Below are 19,536 nucleotides of genomic sequence, written 5' to 3'. Positions count from 1 at the left end.
GTAGCTTATACCTAATAGGTAGTCAGTAATTGGTTCGTAAGTGAAAGACTTAGTAAAAAAATAGGAAACGGGGAATATGTAGAAAGCATTATGTCATTTTTCTCATATACATGATCTTCTAAATTAGGCAATAAAGAGACTCTACTTCATTGTCTAGGCAGTAATTGTAATTCACACATCAAAACACCAGCCTAAGTCGCTATGACCTCTAATCTCTTAAAAAATTCTTTTGCTTCTAATTTTGATTATAATTACAATAGCTTTAAATCCTTTGATGATAGCGTATGACTTTACCTGGGGAGCAGTCAGCTTTTCATAGTCAGTGAAAGTAAATGAACTCAGTATGTATTAAAATTCTAAATTAGTGAACTTGGATACATTTTTTCGTTTATTCATAGAGCATAGGAGCAATTACACACAGGATATTTTTGTCTTTGAAATGTGTGTCATATATGTTTTGTGAAATAGCATTTCTCTTCCAATAGGTCTTCTACAACTACAACCTCTTGTGTTAAAGGCCGATCAACTGCTGTGAAAATGAGGTGTAATCCTGCTAAACCGGGAGCTGGAACCATTTCAGTACCCAGGTAGTCTTATTTCTATATGATTCTTCCATATTTGTATTTATTAGGAAGAAAAACTCTCCAGAATCTTACTGTTTTAAAACACGTTCTCTATGGATATAAAGCAGAAAGGGAACAAAGAATCTGTAGATTTTTGTTGTACAGACGTGCTGGGTGCCTGTAGAGAGGTATAGGCCCTTGCCAATCTCAGCACTTCCCAGTCTCCTCAATGACATATTCTCCTCTGGTTTGCCTGAGTGTCTAATTGTCTTGAAAATTATTTAAGTAATATATAACTATATTGTTTGTATCCTTGGATTGAGTCTTAACTATCTAGCCTCTACTTTCTTGAGAGCTGGATTAGGAACTTCCCTGGATTACAGTTCTTCCCCAGCAAGGGACCATCTGGGCGATCTAGAATCTAGATTTGAGATTAAGCCGTCTAACCTGTGTGCCATAGTTTCTTTCTCTATAAGGGGATGAGGGTCAGGTTAGATGCATTTCCAACTCTTCAGTTTTCTGATCACTGGTGGCGAAATCACCAAGGTAGAGTCTGACCTTTACAATACGTAACACAGTTCATTTAACTGATTGGCAACGAGGCAACAGTCTAGATCTGATTAATACAGCCACTTTGGGTGGAACCAGTAGGAGAAAAGAAGCAGTTTCATGGACTCAAAACTGTAAACTTAAAGACTGTTTTCATGGCGTGAGTGAAGCTTAAATGTCTCCTGATTTTTATTTTTTATAGTTATTCATTGTTTAGTATGTAGATTATTTCTAATCTTTTTAGGGTTAAGGTACCTTTGGATTATAATTTGATTTGCACATTTTTCTCCATGAAGCTAGCAAAAATTTATCTTTAAAAAAATGATTGACTTAATTTTGTTTTTGATAGTTTCACTGTAACCTCTTGTGAGATTTTAAGCTATCCTGCGTATGTTACATCAGGATTGGAAATCAGTGGTCTAAGCATTGCTCCAGTTACTTGGGCATCTTAAAAATAATTACAGTGATAACATAGTATTTTGGGCTCATTTCTATGCATAAAGGCATACTAGCATTCACCTCTTACCAGCGCTGTTACTCTGGTTCTCGTAGATGTATGTATTAATTTTTCTCCTCACCTTTTCAAGGTGAGAGAAGAATGTGATGAGCGCAATACATAATAAAAGGTAATGGACATCAGTGAAAGAAACAGAGGGAGTCTGGTGCTCAAGGGCATCGTGTGGTGGAGGATCCCTGTGCCAGTGTTCACGCTGGAGTTGAGGCAGCAAGCACACTTTCTTTATGAGAAGGCGTATCCAGAGATTCTTTCACTATCCTCTGATATCCCACCATGTGACTTCAAGTTCAGAGGTTTGTTTTATTTACTATAGCACTTCTGAGGTCCTTTCTCGGACCTAGCAACTCACTTCTCTGGAGTCCACCTGGATGACTTCTGAAGCTTCCTCCAGGAGCCTCTATGACTTAAGCAGATAATGTTACTGAAGACTAACTCTGTCCTTTAGAAAATGTATCACTCTAACTCTCCCAAGGTGGATTCTGATGTTTTAACGTAATAAGAAAGTCATAGTCTCATGATGTTAAATGGTGGCATCTAGAAACTAATTATTTTCCCTGTGAGGAGAGGAAAAGTTAAGTTCCTCCTTTGACCTCAGGCAGTGTTTTCTACTTGACTGTCTTTGCAAGGGTTTCCCAAGATCATATGCAGCAGAATACCTTGGGGTGTCTATCTTTTTTTTTAATTTTAAAATTTATTCTTATTTATTTATTTATTTAAAGCAATCAATCATTTTAATACTTTAGCTCACATTTTTTTGGTTCAAACAGAAAGTCACAAAAATTATAATCATCCTCATCAGTTCGCTCAGTCCCGTGTAATTAATTTTTTTCATCTTGATCTTTTGTTAGCACGTTTATGATCCCATGTAATTAATTATTCTTAATCTCGATCTTCTGTTAGCACTTTTATGAATTCATCAGTTTTCCATTAGAGTTCTGAAAATGCTTACTCATTCAGTTCAGCAGTATAGTCAGTTACCAGAAACCTGTACTTGTCAGTCTTTTCCATGAATTCCTTGAAGATGAAACCCTTTTATAGGAACATTTTTGCAAAAGCATCAGAGTGGGGTGTCTATTTTAAAACTGATTTCTAGGCCTTCCCTGAAACCTAATTTCCGAGTGTTTGGAACAGGAATATTTATAAAAACACAAGACAATTCTGATACATATTAAAATTTGAGAACCATTGGTCTTAACCCCCATTTTGGAGATTTGACTTTTTTGTTTTCTGACACAGATTCTCACATGTTGTTTTGCATTTTAGTTTTCTGAAAAGCTAAATTAAAACGTCGTGGTCTACAGGGTGGATGCCTTCACCCATATTTTGATGAAGCTCTGTTTATAATTATGACGCACACTGAAGTCTGAGGACCACGTCTCTAGGGAATGCTTTCAACCCCACAACCTAAATGTGCTGGCCTTTCGTTCTTTCTTTTTTTTTTTCGAACATCTTTATTGGGGTATAATTGCTTTACAATGGTGTGTTAGTTTCTGCTTCATAACAAAATGAATCAGCTATACATATACATATGTTCCCACATCTCCTCCCTCTTGCGTCTCCCTCCCTCCCACCCTCCCTATCCCACCCCTCTAGGTGGCCACAAAGCACCGAGCTGATCTCCCTGTTCTATGCGGCTGCTTCTCACTAGCTAGCTATTTTACATTTGGTAGTGTATATATGTCCATGCCTCTCTCTCACTTTTTTCATTCTTTCTTGAATCGATTTCCATCAGGGCACGAGGGGGAGCTCTGGGACCAGGATCAGAACATGAGAAACAGCAGCTTGTCCGGAAATAATTAGAATTTTTTTTTTTTCTTTAAGCTGTAGGGCTGAATAAAGATTTCCTACTAACAGAAATGTTAACAGAGCCGAATTTACTTAGGTTACTTTTGAAGAGGACTTAATTTGCATTTTTCTTATTTGAGCTTTAAGTTCTCCAGGAGAGAAAGAAAGGTGCTAAGCAGGCAGTTGCCTTGCAGAAGTCTCATATGCTGACCAGGAAGTCACTATAGGGAGTCCTTGGCAGTTGGGAAGGGATGCCATCCCCTGGAATTCTCTCTTGGCCAAGAATCTTGGCAAACCAGGCAAAGGCGACTTTGGCAGTAGTAATGTTGGCCGGGGCTCTGTATCTTGGTGACCAGGGAAAATATCAATGAGAATGTCTTTACAGAAAGTGAAAGGGGCAGGAGAAGAGGGGAACTGTGTTCTCCGTGCATCTCCCATGCAGTGCAGAAGGAGTGGCAAATATCCTGGGCCGCCTACTAAACAGCAGTTGGAAACAACAGCCTGTCTGTTTGGTCTGGCAAATGCAGTTGGTTTCTAATTCCACAAAGTATCTGGAGGGTGTGAGACGTTTTCAATTAAACTTAACAGCATGATGTCTGTGGCAGATGAAATCAGAGTCGGAGTGGACTTTTGAGATTCTCTACTGCAGTTTGTACTTTGGCCAAAGAAAAAATTGCGAGCACGATCGACCACTAATATCCGTAAATAGATGCCTCTCCAGCTTCTGCCTAAAAGGCTTTCCAAAGCCCTAATCATGATCCTGCATGGTTAGAGGAATCCGGGATTCTCCTTTCATTAGGAAAAATTTAGACCTAAGCACGTGTCCAAAGTGCTCTTTCAAAAACATGAGAAATTGCTGTTAGTTTTAACAGCAAAGTTTTATAACGGTTTGAAAAAGTTTTTAAAAAGCCTTATTCGAAAACAGGTAGAGGGAACCATGTTTACTCTGGTAATGGAGATGTCATAGCCCATTAGAGATCCTTCAGTCAAACCCATTTACTTGATACAGTAGCAAACACCGAGGACCCATAGCTATAGAGTGGCGCAGTCAAGATGGAATGATTTCTTGACTGTGTCTGTTGTTCTCTTCATGCCATCGTGCTTTCATCATGTCATTTCCCCCTATCCCTTATAGACAGAGATTTGCAAAGAAGCACATTAAACAGGGGCAAGTAGCACATTTATCCGGGGGGCAGCTCAACTGATCTGCCAGTGTTCGGTACCGTCTTTTTAATGACTCATCTTTCCTCAAACAGGGTCGTCTTTATTAACGTTCTGAGTTAGAGGAAAATCTTCCTCCTCTCTTTCTTACAACTTAGCACCATATTTAATCGCTTGGGTAGTTGATAAATAAATCCAAAATCGTTTCGTGAAAACCTCCTTCAAAATCCAAATTCATTTTCATTATACGGGTAGGAGATTGTCTGAGGAGATTGTCTCTCACAAAAGGGGTGCTTCACACTTCTGTCCTGATAGTGTTCAGAGGTCGAGCACACCAGGGGTTTCTTCACAGGCTCTGGTTTAGAGTCTCTCTATCAAAGTCGCTGGATCTATTGGATGCTAGTGTTTTTGTTGGTATTTGGGGAAGGACTGTTAAAGCCAAAACAGTTGTCTATTCATTTTAAGTTATTAAAAGCCAGAGGATAGGGCTTCCCTGGTGGCGCAGTGGTTGAGAGTCCACCCACCGATGCAGGGGACACGGGTTCGTGCCCCGGTCCGGGAAGATCCCACATGCCACGGAGCGGCTGGGCCCGTGAGCCATGGCCGCTGAGCCTGCGTGTCTGGAGCCTGTGCTCCGCAACGGGACAGGCCACAACGGTGAGAGGCCCACATACCGCAAAAAAACAAAAACAAAACAAAACAAAAAAAACCCCATCTACATATGGGGCAGTTCTCGCCGAAAACAAACTGGAGACTGGCAGGAGGGGTCGTCTGTGACCAGGACTGTAGAGAAAGATCCACGTGGAGTCGAGTAGGAAGGGAAGAGAAGCGATCAGGTCGGGACCTGTGCCCCTAGGAGGGGACACAGAAGAGGAGGGAGACGTCACAGGCTTGGAGATCCTCCCTGAGGAGTGAGCCATTTGAGCCACGTAGTGAACACCCCAGCCCTGGGGCCTGACACAGCCAAGGAAACCATCAGCAAAATGAAAAGGTAGCCTGCTAACTGGGAGAAAATATTGGCAAGTGATACGCCTGATAAGGGGTTAACCCCCCAAATATATGAACAGCTCATATAACTCAATATAAAAAAACCCCACTAATTTAAAAGTTGACAGAAGACCTGTATAGACATTTTTTTCTAAAGAAGTCATATAGATGGCCAACAGGCACAGGGAAAATGCCCAACATGGCTAACTATTTGAGAAATGCAAATCAAAACTACAGTGAGATATCACCTCACACCAGTCAGAGTGGCCATCATTAACAAAATCACGAATAAATGTTGGCAAGAATGGAGAAGAGGAAACCCTGGTATGCTGTTGGTGGGAATGTAAATGGATGCAGCCACTGTGGAGAACATTACGGAGGTTCTTCAAGAAACTAAGAATAGAATTACCATATGATCCAGCAGTTCCACTCCTGGATATATATCCGAAGAAAATAAAAATACTAATTCAAAAAGATACCTACACCCTAATGTTTTATGGTAGTATTGTTTACAGTAGCCAAGTATGCTATCCAACCTAAATATCCATCCACAAATGAATGGATAAAGAATTTTCATTTTGAAGATATTTAAAAATGGACTGTGATGGTTGCACATATAGTGACTATATTAAAACCCATTGAATTGTACACTTTTATATCGTGAATCGTATGCTATTTGAACTATATCTCAATAAAACTGTTTTTAAAAATTTTTAAAAATAAGGGACTAGGTAGTGTCAGTAAATATAATTTGTCCATGTCTTCATCAGATGCTGGCTTTTGCGAGTTAACCAAGGGTAGAACCTGTAGAAAGGGAGATTTTTGCAGGACACGGGTAAAATTTTATAGATCTAAGACTCCTAGGTCAAAATATCTTGTGTTCAAACTCTGTCATAAGTGATTGATGCTCTTCAGCCTTAGGGCAAACAAAATTAGAGCAAGATGCAATGGTGTTTTATGGACCCTACACAAGAAGGGTTTCTGCCAATGACAAGGCATCCTTGGCAGAGAAAGCCTGAGCTTCCTGAGATACCAAAGCCAAAAGGAGTCACCAGGAGGTCAGAGAGCATTGCCTGTGCCAGGGGATGCCAGACTGTACAAACTTTGTCTCGTTTCTTTGAACGTGTACTCATTGGTTTCTGTGGTGGTCACCTAGAGCAAAAGTTATGTCGAAGCACAATTAGCGACACCTGTGAAAAGCTGGTTGGGAGGAGAAGATGGTGGTGACACAGGTCAGCAAGGGGAAAGGTATTTCACATATCTGGCAATAAAAGATTTATCTATCTTACTACTTTTTTTCTTTTATCTCTTTTTCTGTTTTTGTTTATATATGTAAGCACTATTGAAATGATTACTGCTTCATACATTCTTGTTACTTCCCAGGGAAGGCCTGATTCAAACAGTGACAATTAGGTTTATAACAAAGAATCAAATTTGTATATTCCACATTTTAAATGATTGATTGAGTTAAAAGAATTAAAGAATTGATTCTAAACTAAACTGCTTTTAACCTAAGAGTTTCTTTTAAAAAGTGAAGTCTGCCAAGGAAAGGCACTGAATCATTGTAGTATTTTGACATCTAATGGCAGCTTTATAAATTATATTAACATCTTGATTTTTGTTTGTTTCTTTGGCTCTACCAGTTCTTTAGAAAGTGATATGCATTGTTAATGGTCTTTTATATTTTGCAGCGCTTTAAACTTTACCAAATTGTTCTCTCATTTTATCCTTTATAACCACCCTATGAATGCAGTATAGCAGACATTCTGCTTTTGACAAATTATAAAAGTGATACGGTGGGGAGGGAGGTTGAATCACTTACGGGAAAACACAGAATCATTTGGAAGTCCAGTTAGAATCGTAACCCAAGTCTTCTCTGTAGAGCTTTTTGCCAGTTTGATTAATTTTCTCCTTTTTTTCATTTGTTGAGTTCTTTTTTCTCAACCTTTAGCATACTTACTCTTTCATCTTTCCAATATAAACAGTTTTTTCTCCTTTTAAAGTTTTTCTGTGTTGGAAAAATAAAATAGAAAATAATTCAGGGAGGAAAGACTTGAGCTGGAAAGCCTATTGGTGATTTTGGCTAAATGATCAGAAAAGTGTAATTATTTTGAAAGTTGCAAAGCATTGTTATGCAAATAAGGCATTCTTGAAGAATTTTTCTCATTGATTACACAATCTTTTTCAAAAGAGCAACTTTGAGTTGCTTTTACTGATCTGGAAGGTAGAGGGTAGGAATAATTTTTTAAGTGGCATGGTTTTCATCTGTTGTACTTTCCTTTAAAAAAAATCTCTCTTTGCTTCTTAGTCTGAATATATTTATTACTCTCTTTTTACAAACAGAGAAATTAAGGCAGTTAAGAGAGTCAAGTCATTTTTCCAAAGAGTTGCTCTTCGCCATTGTTCTTAGTTTTGACAATCTGGGTCTCTGTTTCTGAAGTATGTTGTACAGAACATTGCTTTTGTTTACCTCCCACCCATGTCCACTTAGTCTGCAGTACACGGACACTTCAGAAAGATAGACATGTGAAAATGCATAAATTTTCAGGCATGTAAATTTGTTTCAATGTTCATATTAGGGTACCTTAGAATATATTTAGTTAACTGACAGTATGAAATTTTACCTTTCTGGTAGACTGAAAATTAAAGGTTTGGGTGCTGTATCATCAGAAAGGCATTTGAAATGAAAACTTAAAAAGGGATGTTTTTTGGATTCTCTCTATTATTGTGTGTCTATCTTTTTGCTATTAGTTGTTTCAGGACACCTCTACTCTGCACCAGCTGAGGTCTGAAGGAGGTTTTCAGGGCAATGCCCAGTATTTACACAGCTTGACTTAGGGGAAGTGCAGTAGGCAAACTAAGGGAACAGTATTCCCCTGGTTTTAATGGATTCATGAACAAAATAATCATTCCCGTTAGAATCTTTCCAAATAGTTTCTTGCTTCAGTCAGTAAGGATTCACCAAGAAACTTTCCGGCAGCTTTTTTTTTTGGGGGGGGGGTCATTATCTGTACCTGTTTCTTTAAATTAACCCCCCCCCCAGCTTTATAGAGATATAATTCACAGACCATTAAAATTCACTCATTTAAAGCGTACTGTTCAGTGGTTATTGTATATTCAGATATGTGCAAGCATCACCATAGCCAATTCTAGAAATTTTTCATCACTTCACAAAGAAATCCCATACCCTTTAGCTATTACCTCTCTAAATCTTAGCCCCTTTCCTGATCCTGAGCAACCACTAACCTACTTCCAAATGTTGAAGTCTAGTTCCCTGTTATGGACTTTCATCTGAATAACATCATACAATACGTGGAATTTTTGGTTGGCTTCAGTCACTAAGCATAACATTTTTGAAGTTCATCCAAGTTGGGGCATGTATCAGTACTGCATTCCTTTTCATGGCTCAGTAATATTTCATTGTATGGATATACCACATTTTGTTCATCCATTCATCTGCTGGTAGACATTTGGGTTGTTTCTACCTTTTGGATATTATGAATAATGCTGTTATGAACATTCATATACACGTTTTTTTGTATGGACATAGTATTTTCATTTCTCTTGGATATTTACCTAGGAGTGGAATTGCTGGATCGTATGGTAATTGTGTTTAATTGTGTGTGGAACTGCCAGATTCTCCCAAGGCTGCACCGTTTTATATTCCCATCAGCAGTGTGTGAAGGTTCCAATTTCCCCACATCCTCACAACACTTGTTAATATCTGTTGTTTTGATGCTAACCATCTTGGTTGGTACAAAGTGGTATTTTGTTGTGGTTTTTGTCTCCTTTCGATTATTTTTCATGTGTTTCCTCAGCATCCAGGCATTGCTTCCCAGTATGTATGCAGCATGCATTCAGATGTTGATTGGACTCAATTGAAGGTGTTACAAAAGCTGTTGGTTTTGTTGTTTTTCCTGTTTTATTTCAGCAAGTGTCCAGCAGGTACCTGTGACGGATGTACATTCTATTTCCTGTGGGAGAGTGCTGAAGCTTGCCCTCTGTGCACAGAGCATGACTTCCATGAGATTGAGGGTGCCTGTAAGAGGGGATTTCAGGTAAGAGGCAAACCTATCTAAGCAGAACTGTGTCATTGAAAATATAATTGTTTAGTCCAGCATTGCTTACACCATAGAAACTGAGATTCAGTAGCATGGCTGAAGCTTATAGTTAACTTAGTGAGATATTAATATGTATTTAAAATCAAGTTTGATACCTAGACTCCCATATGTTGAGGTAGCTGAAGATGTGTACTGGAATTGGGGAAAATGAACTATAGCAAGGGAGCTCTAGACTATGGATATTTACCCAGAGTATAAGGAAATGATATAATTAAACCCAAATTTGGTTTATATAATGCAGTTATAGGTATAATTAAGATGAGGATGATGTAACTGACTCTCCATAAGAAGCATACATAAAGAGTGAATCTCACGTGCACCCCTCCCACATATATGTAAATCAAGATCCTACTCTCTATTTCCTCTGCAGTCCTTCGTTTGCTTACTTGTTTTTTAAAGTAAAGTTGAGATTCTCTTCTCTGTATTTTTTTGTTTCCATTATGCCTTTAATACACTTCCCTTGTCATTAAATTTTTTTAAAAAAACATGACTTTTAGTTATTGAAAAATGTGCTATTATATATGCAATTTGGGATTTAATAATTCCCCTGTTGGACATTTAAGAAAAAATTGAAAACCATCTTTTTGTAAATAAGACTGTAACGAACATCTTTGTTAGACATTTGATTATTTCCTTAGAGTTTATTACTGGAAAGGGATTAACTGGATTCGAGGAGATGGGACATTTTTAAGGTTCTTGAGACGTGTTACTAAATTGCTTTGGTTGCATCAATTTGCTTTTCTACTAATAGTGTTTGAGAGTACCCACTTCCCTGCACCAGCTTTGACTAGTACCATATAAAAACCCAAGCTTTACCTCTTTGAAGATGACTTACCACTTCACTCTCTCCAAATTCCATTGAAATGACATTGAAGAAGCACAGATGAGAGGATAAATCAGTACCAGTGGTGGGGACCCTACTGGAGAATGGGCATCAGAGGATCAGAGATTCCAGTGGGATTTCTGAGATCTAGAAGGTAGATGGGATAGGACTGACTTTCGGGTCAGCATGGAATGATGCGAGGGTGCTCACTGGGTAAGGGAATCGAACAGGGGAGCTGTTCTTTCCAGGAAAGTCTTAAGGAGCTAATAGTTGGCAGGTTGGAGGGTTGAAGAGGGAGAAAAAATCTGAATGTCCTCACCCAAAGCCATACATTCAGCGTATTTGGAAGCAGTCTACCTTTAAGAATAAAAAAAAAACATTGAGAACTGTTCTCTACATTGGTATTTTTCACACTTGAATGACAGTGAACCTGTAGTAAGAAAGACATTGTACATGAAGCCTAGTACACAAACACAAACTCAGACACATAGAGATATGCCTAAAAATAAAATTGTTTTATGGAGCAATACTTATTTTCATATTTTATGATAAAGTATAGGGATAACAATATAAAATGTTTTTATTAATACTTTAATACAAAACAGAGAAGTCTCCACATAGACAAACTAATCAGAAAATTAGGAAATGTTTAATTCAGTTAAGTGTGCTTACCTGTAGATAGCTCATTCTGGCTCAGAGCCCACAGATACAGCACTGCTCACACATTGAGGGCACGGTTGAGCCAGGTTCTTTTCAACAGTTTTAAGGGGGTTAAGGATAAAAATTCCAGCCTCACAAAAAAAATGGTTTCCTTTTAATCCTCCTAATAATACTGACACCTTTTTTTATGCTTTACGGTGGAAATTTATCTTTTCTCTAAAATTATGCTAAACTTACTATCTTATAATCCTTTTTTTAAGAGTAAATCAAAAATAAAAGGTGCATTCCCTTCTTTGGCCACCAAGTTTAACTCAGGAGTTTTGAAAAGCTAAATGACCTTCTATCCAAACGTTCGTTAATACTTCTCTTCTGGAAGGTAGTGATTAGAAGTTTAAGACAGTGGGGTGGCAACAGTTTCTCTAGTTTTATCTCATTCAAGCTGTCTTCATTGAAAAACCTCAGTTCAACATCTTATAAGAATGTTAGGAACAGTTAGTTGCGAGGTGATGCTTTTTAAATGTCTGTTTTTGCCTTAAGAATAATACCTTTTGAAACACTTCGTTGTGTTTGACATGTTGAGGTATGTAATTCCCCCCATACCCCACCCATAGTTCCAAATCTACTTTGAGAAATACCAAAATCAGTTAAATATGCCCTTCTGTTAATACTTAGATGTCAATTTTGAAAATATTTGCCAGATGAGAGCGAGCTTCAACTCGTACAATATGAAATGTCCTTCCTTAGTGTATTCCATTGCAAGAACGAACAAATGGGTTTGATGCAGTAAGTGGGTATGTTCACCTCCAATCTCTGAATAATATATTTCGAAAAGTCTGCTCTTTGGTGAGCTTTCAATACGAATGACAACTTTCACTGCAGTTTCCATTATGTCGGTGAACAAGCATGGATTTCTTTGGATGCCAAAGCCTCAAGATAGGAAAAAACAATGATTGCAAAATATTGCGAAGAGTATCTTTTAATTGCTTTAATAATTCTGCATTTCCATCCTATTGCCTGCTTCATTCTTTACAGTTTTGCACTTTATATTGACTGAGAGTCTGCTTTTCCAATTCTGTAAAGACATATAATCCAGAAGCACGTGAAGTTAAATTTACACACTACAAGTCCTCCACATACAGCTGGTATAAACTAAAAGAGCTACATGACTTGTGATAAAAGCTCTTATCAAAATGGATCTCAAAAATCTATACCAGGTTCTAAGTATGTACTAAGCATTACTTCTAAATGTTATACAGTAGTAGCGATTTGAAGAGATACTGTGTTATCACTGAGAGGTAAGTTTTAAAATTTATCAACAAATTGATCTCACCCTGTTCGCAAAATATCCCTACATGCTGGAAGAAGAAATTTTTCACCTGCAGTGTCAGCCATTTTCTTGTTTCCCAAAGACATGGCCTAATGAAGGGATAAATCTTCCTAATTAATAGAACGACTAAGAGATTCAGAGAATGGCTAAGTTATAGAATGACTAAGAAATTCTGCCAACAGCTTGATTTATTTTTTCTTTAACAATTTGAGGAGCTTATGGAAAAGTTAACAATTCTGGGTTTATAAGTATGTATCTTTTTAATTATGAAGTTTTAATGGTTTGTTTAGAAGACTGTCCTTGGACATTACAGCTTGCCATTTGCATTGGGTGTGGCATATATGATACAACCATATAAATCCTTTCATAGTCTGTTTTTCTTGTTGGAATGTCCTTCAGATGAAGAGGCAGCAGTTCAACTTGCTCCTGCCTCCTCATCCCTCATCTTTCTCATAAAAATCATGCGAGCCATTTTAAAAATAATTTATTCACACTAAGTTTCATGAAAATGTTACACGAAACTTTTTTTCAATTACTAATGTCCTTTCTAAAAAGTTCTTATCCAAAACTTGGTTGAAATTTTTCCTCAGAGTAGATGGGAATCTTCTGCACATCGTTCACTTCAGGACCAACTGTAAAAGTGTGTGCATGTGTGTGACACTAAACGTTATGGTGTTAGGCTTCTGTTAGGGTGTTTATAAATGACTGTCATTCACCAGAAAATTGCGGGAGGCACGATGAGCAAAAAATGTAATGCCTTGTGTCATTTAATGTCACTGGATATAGTCATCATGCAAATTGCTGCCTGTCATTGTGTATGTTGAAATACATAAGGAACCATGCACTGTGCTCTGATTTTTGTTTCTAATCTGTCTTATTTGTTTATTTTTAAAAAAATTGCTGGTTGAGACCCAGTATATTGATTTTACTATTTACTAGTTGATTGCAGGGAGCAGTTTGAAAACATTGCCCTAACAAAATTGGGTCGTGTGCTTTGGGAGGACGAGAGTGAGTCCCTCACGTGGGTAGTGATGACCCAGAATAACACCCTCCTTATTTTGGCCAGGGGAAGCGGGGCGTGCAGTCTGTGTGCCTGCCCCACACCAAAGCCTGCCGGTCATGCTGCACTTACATGTCCTGGGTCCGGGCTCTGCTCTTTCACTCAGCGGAGAGGCTTTTTGGGGAAATGGACCTACGTGATGGGTGGGTGAAACCCGTTCCAGTCAGTTATATGAAACAATCTAAGCTTTCATTTAAAAACATGATTTAAGAAGTCAGGACTCATCAGAAATTGGAAGAAAATAGCTCCAATGATATATCCAGATGGAGTCCTTTTTATTCAACCTCCTCAGCTTGAAGCAAGCCTTCTGATCTGACAATTCATGGTCTTGTTACATTTTCATTCATCGTTTCCTTATTCTCTCTCTTCTATATCCCTTTCCTCTCTCTTTGGAGCTTCGGTTAGATGAAAGCCGAATAATGCTCTCTGCCTACTGTGAATAACGGTTAGCAAAACGCTTCTCCTTCTAAATCTCATTTCTTATGTCATTTTTTCAAAGGAAACCTTATACGTGTGGAATGAACCTAAGTGGTGCATTAAAGGAATTTCTTTGCCTGAGAAAAAGTTGTCAACCTGCGAAACAGTTGACTTTTGGCTAAAAGTGGGAGCAGGTGTGGGAGCTTTTACAGCTGTTTTGCTGGTGGCTCTAACTTGCTACTTCTGGAAAAAGAATCAGAAGTAAGTAACCTCTGTATAAGAACTGAGAAATCTCTTTTGTTGTGAATCTTTTAGAGTTAATCATTATATGCAACAGTTTCTCTCAGAGACACAAGACATTTCCCGTAGTGAAGGAGTTATAGGAAAGGCCTTTAAGAAAGCAAATGGAAATGACTGTTGTTCTGATGACAGAGAGATCAGAGAACATTAGAGGTAATTGAATTAGATCCGTTGTTCTTCTAAAACAAGGAACAGAGGATCCTGGCTACTCAGGTAGATGGGAGCAGAGCTCAGAAAGGAAGGCAGATTTTCTCTGTGTGTCTGTTTTTCTTTTCATGACATCATGCTGCCTTCTTGCCTCATCTTTTCTCTTTCAATTTCTTGTGGGCAGATGTTTGCAAAGAAACAGACTAAGTGTATACTCCAGGACTTTCAGAATCTGAAGTTGAGTATTGAGTGTAACTTCCAATTGTATATTGATACATTATGTGATTTGGCTCTTTTAAAATGATTTACATGTCAGTTGGGCTGTGAAAGTTCTCTACTGTATTATGTAGGCACAGTTGTAATATCTGGGGTGGGGAGTAGAAAGGAATGAGTGATAGGGAGAAATAATAAAGACCAAATCACTTGCCTGTATAATATTCTCATCCTACGAACTAAACTTTGGAAAACTGCATAGTAAATTAGTTCCCAAATATTTATAAATGAAAAACATGCATTCAGACCTCGAATTTTCTCTTTGTTTTTCAAAAGTTTTTCATAATTGGACACTTGAATCACTGTAAAATAAGTATGATAGCATTAACTGTATTGCACTGTTTCTCTGAAATTCTGGAAACGATTGGTGTGTAGACAGTAGATTAATGAGAACACATAGTGTTATGGCTATGGGTGAAGGGACTATGTTGGTGGAGCAGCTGTACTCCACGACGATTTAATTAGCTGGTGTATGACCACCCCAGATAAGTATTAATTTATATTAAACAGCCACTTTATCTATTTATTTATTTGCCACTACTTAGACTGGAGTACAAATATTCCAAATTAGTGATGACGACAAACTCAAAAGAGTGTGAACTCCCAGCTGCAGACAGCTGTGCTATCATGGAAGGAGAAGATAATGAAGAGGAAGTTGTATATTCCAATAAACAGTCGCTACTGGGAAAACTCAAATCCTTGGCAACAAAGGTGAGAGCAGAATTTTAACCTGGTATTTCTGTGTATTTATAAATAAAGGGGCCATATTAACCTAACAGTAGCAGTCGTGCAAACCCTGTCATTCAGGGTGGGTATTTATCCAGTAGAAATACTCTTGGAAGTACAGAAGGCTGTAAATACAAGAATAATCACTGCAGCATTGTTTTTGTTGGCTAACCAGGTAGAAACAACGTTAAACACCATCAGTAAGGACTTAGATAAGAAGTTTCCGTATATCAAAGTAGTGGGATGCTGTGCACCTCTGCAGGTGTTAAAGATTGAGATGTCTGTGTGTACTGATATGTCAGTGGGTCCAGGGTAAATGAAGCGAAAACAACACATAGACTATTGCATTTCTGTTAAATATACATTTATATTAGTATTTGAGTAGGAAACTACTAATGATAGCTGCTTTTGGAGAATTTTGAATAAATGGGTGTCTTTAGTCTTTGAAGTAAGGCAGTTTTATAATATTTGAATTTGCACAAAGATTATGTATTATAGTATTAAAAAACAAAAATTTTAGATAAATAAAAGATCTCATTTTATATTTTTTATTTGACAACAAGGTTTTTTCATACACAGGAGATAAAAGTTATATAAAATGTTGAGATATTACTTATCAGATGCCATCCCATCTGTCGGCCTTGAAATGGTTACTGTATCCAAACAGATAGCATGAAGCCCTAAGTATTATTTGTAGACACATTTTATTGACATTCTTCACCATTGACTTAAAAGATGAAACATTACCAGTTTACCTGTGCAGGAATAAAGACAGAACGAAACCAGAAAGAAAACCCATTTCAAAGGATTTTCAGCAGGAAGGACATGTGGTGAAAGATTGCATTTATTGAGAGTGTCTTCGTAATCGTTTCCTAATTTAGGCACATAACTATATCATAGGGGATCATTTGAAAATAAAACAAATAAGCCCTATTCCCCTTATACTAATGGTTCTTTGATTTTTCTTAATATGGTAGTTCAGGGAGGATACTGTTGCTGTGGGACAGTGAATGTACAGAGATTGTCAAGAGCTGAGATTTTACCCCCCTTGCAAGCTAACACCTGAGCCTTCCATGGTTTCATGGATACTTTAGAAGACATGGGACTTCTGATCACAGACAAAGGACAGTTGAACACTCACAGCAGAAGCACTAGCCGAAACATCAGCATTTATACGAGTTGCAGAGCCCCACGTCCTGCAGATGACGCTTGTACACACAGTGCCTTACAGGAAAGGAACCTTAAGCTTTGGGAACCTGAATCTTTTAGAAAGGACAGCAAGCATCTCTGTCCTTTCTTCCAAAGGGAGATAGTGTTGTTATCGTACTGGACAGGTAGCATGCACGTTCATTGCTCAAGAGGGAAATACTATTTCTAAGACTGTAAGCAAGCCCACCCTTTGCTATGGAAGGACACAATATCTTTATTTTCAAAGGCTGCTTTCTATACAAGGGTTGAAATGCAAGGGTTAGGGTTAGGGTTAGGGTTAGGTCCTTTGAAAAGGTAGTCTGGAAAAGGAAGTCAGTGTCTCACTCATAAGACAGGCAGAAATGCAAGAGAACCATTGGGGAGCTGTCTCCCAACAGATCCAAACCTCCTTCCTACACTATCTTGGCTTCCGGCAACTTTCCCATTAGTACACCATTCCACTGTTCACTCTGATTAATCTGACTGGCTGAGGCTGGAATCAAATCTGGTCAGTTTGCTTCCTATAGCACTTAAAAAATAGAGCTACTCCCAACAAGACACCGAACAGCAAGACGAGGCCAACCTGTATTATTAACCTGGATCATACCAGGGTTCAGACTCAACTAACCAAACAAATGCCGTAAGTCATCACGGTCCACCTTAGAAGGAGGTGGCTTTCTTTTTAGGTCCCTGTATTAACCTTTCCACTCAGCCTGAGACCTTTCCACTGGCACTGAGATCTTTCCTCCATACGATTCAGATGGAAGAGGGTTAAGGACATTTTCAAAAATTTACAAAGACCCTATACATCTCCCACTTTTGTCTACCTGGGCCATGGTAGGGGAACTTGGTGAGCAGTGTCCTCCACCAGGTGGTCATTGTCCTTTTGGTCTAGGAAGATGGCAATCCAACAAGACAGTCCAGGCACAAAGAATTTTAGTGACTGTACAGATCGTGTCTTGGCCCTCAGGGAGGAAGAATAAGGCAGTTATATTGTCCATAACAATGTATGGACAGTGGGTTGATGTTGACCTGAATGCCTTCAAAGGCTGAAGTGATGTCATGGATTACTTCAGTTAGAGTCAGAAACAAATTTTGTGCTGCCTTTTCTTTCTTTTAAAAAAATGTATTGAAGTACAGTTGATTTACAATGTTGTGTTAATTTCTGTGTGCAGCAAAGTGATTCCGTTATACATATATGTATTCTTTTTTATATTCTTTTCCGTGTGGTTTATCACAGAATATTGAATATAGTTCTCTGTGCTATACAGTAGGACCTTATTGTTTATTCATCCTATATATCAGTGTAACAGTTTGCATCTCCTAATCTCAAATTCCCAATCTGTCCCTCCCCCACTCCCCCTCCCCCTTCGTAACCACAAGTCTGTTCTCTATGTCTGTGAGTCTGTTTCTGTTTCGTAGGTAAGTTCATTTGTGTCATATTTTGAATTCCACATAAGTGATATCATATGGCATTTGTCTTTTTCTTTATGACTGACTTCATTTAGTAATGTAATCTTTATTTCCATCCATGTTGCTACAAGTGGCATTATTTCATTCTTTTTTACGTTCCATCTTTGCTAATTGAATAACTACCCATGGGGTGAGTGTGAATAACAAGTCAGTTATCCCTCCAGGAACCCCTTCTGAGGAACCAAGGGTAGGCTGATACTGAAAAGAGCCTTGCAGTTGTCTAAGGGCTAAGGGATCTATCGAGGATGTTTTCATAAACAGTTGAATTATGACCACTTATGACCACTCCTAGAATACAAGTACAAGCCGTGCTGTTTTTAGGAGAGAAGTTAACATCTGGTTCTATACAAAAAGTACAGTCCTAGAGGTACACGTGGGGCCTCTGGAAGGAAAGTATTATTTACAGTTGTTAGGGACACCAAGTGGGACCTGTTTAGTTAGGCAGCACTGGTTGATGGTGCCTGCGACCTCCTTGCTGGCTTGTAAACCTTAGCGTTCCCGATTCATGTCAAACAATTGTGTCTCTTCTTTGTCTTTGGAGAGACTGCTTGAGGGCAGTTTGTCCAGCTTTTCCTGTTTGTCCATGCCGCAGACTGGGTGGTATTTGTCCACTCCATGGAATGATTGAGTGATGGCAATGGGAATGGACATGTTGATCGTTGTTATTTGGGGGCAGAAGCTGGCATCATCCCTGCTGTTTCTGATAGAATTTTCAGTAAGCCTAAGGGGAATGGCAACCAGATTGTGGTTTGAGCATCTGGTGGATTTGGTAGACCCAGTAGTCAGTTAAATTTAAGGCACTTGCAACAGTTTGAGAGAGGAACACTAAGGTGTTTTCCTTCATAGGAAGGTGACAGGGTGGCTTTGAAAAACAAATAATCATTAGTATCCCTTCATCCTTTGCACCTCTCAGGGCCTAAGGTACCTCCTTCCTAGGTGCCTTATTATCAGACTGCACTGTTGGTCTTCCACTGGTACAGATCAGTTTGTCCCATTTCTGTGGCTAAAGCCCCACCTTATTTCTACTCATACCCTACTGGAGTTCTGTGCTGCCAAACATTCAGGTGCAAGAAGGTCAAGGGCTTTTAAAAGTGCGTGTGGCGACCTAGTGTGTTTTCTACCTTTGCCCATGTGGGATGGTACGCGTCTTAATGAGCTGTGTAGTCAACCAAGTAGTTATTATGCTTTTGATCTAGGATCATGACAGTCCAACAAAACAATACAGGTGGCTAAACCAGAATTATATTTGAATCTTCTAGGCTCCCTCTGGCAGGGCTACCACCAGACGTCCTGGGGGTTGCTGTTGGGTTAAATAAGGACCCGTCATGCCAGTAGAGGTCGGGGCAGAATCCTGGGTTTTCATATGGGTATATAATCTTCTGTAGGTTGTATTGATATATTCTTACTTATTATCTATTTTTACTAAAAATTATCCATGAAGCAGCCAAGAGGAGATAAT

The 19,536-nt window shown here is 38.6% G+C and overlaps 1 protein-coding gene across 2 annotated transcripts in view; it reads left to right on the top strand.

Annotated features, from left to right (window-relative positions):
* The window catches only part of ELAPOR2 (endosome-lysosome associated apoptosis and autophagy regulator family member 2), a 189,222-nt gene that overhangs the window by 157,786 nt on the left and 11,900 nt on the right, over positions 1-19,536 (top strand). For both annotated transcript variants that reach the window (XM_067746099.1, XM_067746100.1), the window contains exons 18-21: positions 486-587; positions 9,494-9,620; positions 14,053-14,231; positions 15,236-15,401. In XM_067746099.1, the coding sequence (XP_067602200.1) occupies positions 486-587; positions 9,494-9,620; positions 14,053-14,231; positions 15,236-15,401 (574 nt within the window). The remainder of the gene's footprint in view (positions 1-485; positions 588-9,493; positions 9,621-14,052; positions 14,232-15,235; positions 15,402-19,536) is intronic.

Source organism: Pseudorca crassidens, chromosome 8 (genome assembly GCF_039906515.1).
Source record: "Pseudorca crassidens isolate mPseCra1 chromosome 8, mPseCra1.hap1, whole genome shotgun sequence".
NCBI classification, from domain to species: domain Eukaryota; kingdom Metazoa; phylum Chordata; class Mammalia; order Artiodactyla; family Delphinidae; genus Pseudorca; species Pseudorca crassidens.
The sequence above is the reverse complement of the archived record's forward strand: the minus strand, read 5'-3'. Positions and strand labels throughout refer to the sequence as shown.